The 6,000-nt window shown below is 35.2% G+C and overlaps 2 protein-coding genes across 2 annotated transcripts in view; both read left to right on the top strand.

Moving 5' to 3' along the window:
• LOC119189932 (tyrosine kinase receptor Cad96Ca-like) overlaps window positions 1-2,567 on the top strand; it is a 19,588-nt gene extending 17,021 nt beyond the window's left edge. The window contains exon 8 of the mRNA XM_037440759.1: window positions 2,424-2,567. Within this exon, the coding sequence (XP_037296656.1) occupies window positions 2,424-2,567 (144 nt within the window). The remainder of the gene's footprint in view (window positions 1-2,423) is intronic.
• The window catches only part of LOC115449721 (tyrosine kinase receptor Cad96Ca), an 88,534-nt gene continuing 82,692 nt past the window's right edge, over window positions 159-6,000 (top strand). Inside the window, exon 1 of the mRNA XM_037440726.1 lies at window positions 159-391. The gene's annotated coding sequence lies outside the window, so the exon portion shown is untranslated. The remainder of the gene's footprint in view (window positions 392-6,000) is intronic.

Genomic DNA, 6,000 nt, shown 5'->3' with positions numbered 1-6,000 from the left:
TAGCAGCATAGTTAGTATATATATTATGTACTCTACTATACCTCTATGCCATTTACTTTTCGTGTACAACGGGCTGCAGAGACGAAGAGATGGAAAACACCACAAAGCTATTTTAAAATTAAAATCCATATCAAGATGTTTTCCTTGAAAGCCTTGTACCAAAAGCAATTCTTTGTTTGAAAGGAAACCTGGAGTGTGACAGCAATACTCTTCAAACAAGTATGAGCAGTAAGCCGACAAAGGCTCTATCTAAGGTGGAGTGAAGTGGAAAATACAATGATGTCGTTCGAAAGCTTTTGTATTTTAAGCTCCGTGGCGCTGTAAGTTCGTTGAGACAACTTCGTGATATGCAGTTTTTGGGATATATGCGATCCGTAGATCGAAAACCAAGGTAAGTTATAGTGCATAGCTCAGAAAATTGCGCATAGTACAATCAGCACAAAAGGAGCTGAACAAATTGAAAATTTCAAATCGCCATTAAACTTTTGTGTCCGTGACAACAATAGTTTTTTCTTCACTAAAATAAACTTCAAAAGGTTTGCCTAATTTTGGATAAAGAAAAATGATATTTCTATTGATGTTCATGCGTTTTATGAATTCCGATCTGTTTAGCTACTTTTGTGGTTGATTATACATAGCTTAGTCTACATAGTTCACGGTCTGCATACAAATGTGGGAAAATATCTCACCGTTACAAACTAAAGTAAGCTTTTAGTTTATTTCTTGTTATGCAAACGGCATTAGGCGCTGCGCAGACGCTGTCAACTTATTGCCGAGACGCTATACTACTATGAAATTGTCAGTTGCTTCATTCATTACATTTATGGAAGTATATCTCATCTACTAGCAAGCTAAAACGCACGAAATAAATAAAAACTTTTTTTAATTAAAAATATTTTAATATATTATATTAATTAGTATTTAAATTTTTGTTCTTAATAGTATATAATAACTCCTAAATAGCCGATTATAAACAGAACCCATCCATCCAACCCCATCCAAGCAGCAATAGTTGTTCTAAAGACATTGCCCTTTGATTAAATTGCATTTGTAATAGTACCCACTAATGGACTTATAGATATTAAAATAACAGCTGGAATGGAACAATAAAAATTAATTTTACACCACTTGAATTACAATTTAAATTCCATTGTATACAATATCATCTCAGTGAAACCTTGTTTAATGAAATAATATTTGCAAGTTGTAAGTTGCATCCACACCGCAGTTACTTTTTGTAGAGCAACGTTTCCAAATGTTACTGAGCAATATCGGATAGCAAAAAGTTATTTATTTTTAATATATTTACTGGTAGTAGGTCTCTCATATGTGAGAGTCCGCCTGGGTAGGTACCACCGCAGTGACTATTTCTGCCACCAAGCAGCAGTGTGTAGTCACCAGTGTAACTACTGGACATAGTAAGACTTAACACCAAACTTCTCAGGGTGGTGAGCGCAGTAAAATACCAACAATACTTTGTAATTCAAAGTGTTGGATGGTGTTTCTACTGTTAATGGGCGGTCGTATCGTTTACCATCAGGCGAACGGCAAGCTCGTCTCGTCATTTAAAGCAATAAAAAAATATATATGTATATATTGTTGCAGTGTTGGTATATGATGAAAAATGTTACATATTTTTTAAAAAACAAATAACAATGTCATCGATTTTTTACGTTATTTGTAGAAGTTTGAAAACGTAAACCCTCTCGACTTGCGACTCTCTTGTTGCTGAATGTTACTCTTTGTAAATATTGAATTTTAACTCAATATCAGCTCGCATTGTAAAATATGTACCTAATGATCGCCCCCTATCGCATCATAAGGCGGAATACGCGTGGCGGCGAGTGGAGAGCTAGGTAAGTATCAAATAGCTACCCCACCCCGACACTTCTACTGACTATTAACCTTTATTAATCAATAAAGAAAAGATAAAATACAGGCTTCATAAAAAAATTGTGACGGTCCTATTTCTGTAGCTACAAATATACTCCGCTGGCTTAGTCTATTCATAACTTCCCCTAAGTATAGTTAAGCCCTCAATTTGGGATAGTTTGAAAGTTTGATACATTCGACCCGGTGTTAAATATTCACGTCACAAGTAACAAAAGTTGTTCCAAACTTAGTAATAATTGGTTAATTGGTGTTTCGAAGGAATGTGAAGACTGCTAACTCGCTCTATAGCGTGGCAGACTAAGGCCTAAATCTTCTCAATAGAAGAGATGACTGGCTAAGAACATTGTAATGACATGATGCAAACTGAGAGGACACTTAATGGGTGCTATTGCTAAGCACATTTATATGTTTAATTTTTTTTTCTAACCTTGCGCATGTTGTGGTTGCCTGTTATTAGAATTGCAATTAGTCCAGATGTTTTTTTTTTGGTTTAGTTATAAATAAATAATAAATAAATAAACAATCTAAAGACATCATTGTGGTATTTAATATACAAAACCACACATCACGCCATCATCTTCGATGGAAAAGTGGAGGAGCAACAACAGGACCCGCTTTCCACCATGTCTGTTCCGTCCTATGACGTGATAGAGGTGAGCCGATCGTCACATTGAATATGAATTTCAGACCCCGGTCTGATACTGAGCAAAAAACTCAATATCACTTTGCCGGGACTCGAAACTTGGAACCTCAGAGTACACCATCAAAGCAGTACTGTAATATCTATATCTATACTATTATATAAAGCTGAAGAGTTTGTTTGTTTGAACGCGGAACGAACGGGAAAATATATAGCGTTACTTTTATACGGGAAACTTTAGCCCAGAACAACTTTATTCAAGGTTTCCTTTCGAGGTGCGGAACCCTAAAAAAGATTAATTACAAGTGACTATAAAAAGCTAATCGTTGCTACATTCTCGATTCCGGTAAGAGCATTAAAATTCCACAATCTGTCCGAACTGAAGCGAACACGTTTTAATTGGTGAAAGTGAACTACAATGATTCGAAGATATGAACTCGTTCGGTGTATAAATTGCAGTTTTATCTTTAAGAGAATTCTTGAAATTCTTACTTGAATTTTGATGGACAAAATGTTTGGGTGAGGTTTGCAGGGCAGGCATTTTTCCTCAATTTTCAAAACGACGGGCATGATCGTGTCGTTTGAGGGGGTCATATTGCATTAATATAAATAATAACACCTGTAATTTAAAAAGGGTAGCTAATAAATTATTTTTTTAGAATCTGTTAAAACTAATTTATTCATTATTTAAAATTACCAGCAGACGATGCACAGTAACAATAAAACAAAAGAAGCATACAACATTATTAAAATTCCATGCTCTTCAAGTAGGCAACTACATATACTAGCTTACACCACTATATGGTTTACAACAATTTTTATAAGTAATTTTTTTATTGCTTTATATGACAAGACTAGTTTACCATTCGCCTGATAGTAAGCGATACGACCGCCCATAAACAGTAGAAACATCATCCAACACTGATGAACGCATGTTTGGTATTCCAGTGCGCTCGCCGTCCTGAGACATGAGATGTGAAGTCTTATTATTTCCAGTAGTTACACTGGCTACAATGTCCTTCAAACAGGGACTACACACTGATGATTAGCGGCAGAAGTAGACATAGCGGTGGTACCTACCCAGGCGGACTCGCACATATGATAGACCTACCACCAGTGAACCTCCAGTATCTATAGCAACTATAGACATTAAGACGACGAAGATAGACGGCCTAAACATAATAATGTCAGTAGTTTCGGCTAATTAGTGCGTGCAAACGAAAATTTTACCTTTATATGTACATTAAAATCGCTTTGTTTCTCCACAAAACACTCTTATTATATTTCCTTGTATATTGTTCATAGAATATTAACACACGGAAGTATATTTCGGAATAATAATTAGCTACCGAATTTTTATCAAATATTCATCATTAATCATGAAGACAAAAGTTATGCGTTTCTATTAATAATGATCCTTCCTTGGTTTAGAAATTGCGAAGCTGAGTTCGAAATTCAGGGTTAGCACCATTTTGTATGAGTTTCCTAAACAATTTGCCAAGAATTGACAACAATAAGTCTTTCGTACTGGAGTCTGATATTCTTTACATATTTCTATGGTCTATAATCAAGTCCCTTTCAATTTCTGCTCTTTTATATATATGTACGACCTCACTGAAGCTGGTGGTAAGTGGAGTGCGATCCAATAAAATGTCGACTGACGAGACAGACCCCTCGGCAGTCGACACAATTATGCCGGTCTGTTGGAACCGGATATACACAGGCTGATACCTGAACGCGACACTTTTACGTGGACCACTATGGCGGGCTTAAACACCTTCCCATTATTCATAGACGTTTTTTATCTAAGGACGGAGTAAAGTGATAACAAGTCTGTTTCTCGGTGCTATGCGAAGTGCATAGACATAGGGCCGTTGTGATTGGCTAATATTGTTGTATCTCAATATAAAAAACATCTATGAATAAGGGGGCTTGTGTATGATAGTCGCTATCCGGGCGGATATAAAATATATCCTACAACCCTTTTTTTTTTTATTTGAAGATTGTATCTACATCTAAAGATAAACGAAGTATAATAGAATTCACTTGTTTTAAATTCAATGTTACTTACGAGCGAGCGAGGCTAACCATCAGGTAAACGACCTGATCATCACTCAGGTAAAAAATAAAGGATTCCCAGACCATTCTAAGACCCTTAAACTTTCCCCAAGTTGAAAATGCGCATAAATTGACGTTAAATTCTATTTCCACCTTCATTCCTGATGCTTTAAAGTAATTTAAAAGCGGGTAGTTACAAAGGTTAAAGGACTTTTTAGTAACTTTCAAGAAAATAAACTTGAATTATGAGACTAGTGTACATAAAGAATCATTATCTTGAACATTTGTGATTTTTCGTACATTTCAAGCAAGTATTGTTAGAACATTAGAAAGACAATAGTTTGTTGTAAACCTTTTACAACTATTAAATGATACTGTCAAAGATAGCTTTGGCTTTGATATAACACGGCTCAATAGTTAATGGCAAAAAATGGTGTACATTTTCTTTTTAAATTGAATTAGCTATTAAGCAAATGGATCACCTAACTATATTACAATGATTGCTGCCCATTGCATTAGGACCTAAAAATAAAACATATATTTTTTTCTATTTAGTTATTAAACTAAATTATAACATCAATTGTAGTTAACACTAATACGATGTAAACATACATATTATAATTAAATTCTTAATTCTCATTTAATTTACAATCAATTTAGTTTATTTCTACCCACCTATATGCTGCTTCAGTTAATTTCGAAGTTAAAATTGAATATATCAACGTCCTATGATATAATATTCAAAAATAAAATGCTTTATTCATCACGCAGGCGAACATAGTTGCACTTATGACAAGTCAAGGAAAAGTCTAATAGCCCGTGAAGGGAGCGTGGTGAGATAGATTAGTCCTCCAGCAGGCACAACAAACAACGGATGTTGATGAGAAAAGCGTAACCGTTAGATACAGACAGTTTAAGTTCTAAATGATATGTATCTATAGTGTGAAAATCATCTTTCCTTCGCCGCAGTCGAGTACAAAATTTTATCCAATTGGTTGTCAAAATATTGAATTTCGAACCTTTATCTATACAAGCATATTAAGCTGAAGAGTATTTGAACGCACTAAATTCAGGAACTATTAAATCGATTTCTTTACTAATATTTAACACTGACGAGTTTCGGAAAATCTTTTTAACTCGGGCGGATACGCGCGCAAACGCCAGTCAGATAATATGAACAAACCCATTAAAAAAACTTGCACAAGCCATCTCCTTAATTATAAGCAACATTCCTATAGCTCGGGACCGGTCGGCGCGGTCCCAATTTACTACCCTCCCATTAAAGGCACAATTGTCCTACAGTTTTTGCTGTGGCCGACAAACAGATAGCAATTTGCGTTCCTGTTTTACTAGGTCAGAGCAGGTGCGTGCGTTCCAAATAATTGAGTTAAAATGGTTATGGTTTACTA

This window comes from Manduca sexta, chromosome 20, assembly GCF_014839805.1.
Source record: "Manduca sexta isolate Smith_Timp_Sample1 chromosome 20, JHU_Msex_v1.0, whole genome shotgun sequence".
Lineage (NCBI taxonomy): Eukaryota > Metazoa > Arthropoda > Insecta > Lepidoptera > Sphingidae > Manduca > Manduca sexta.
This window is presented reverse-complemented; position numbering and strand designations above follow the sequence as displayed.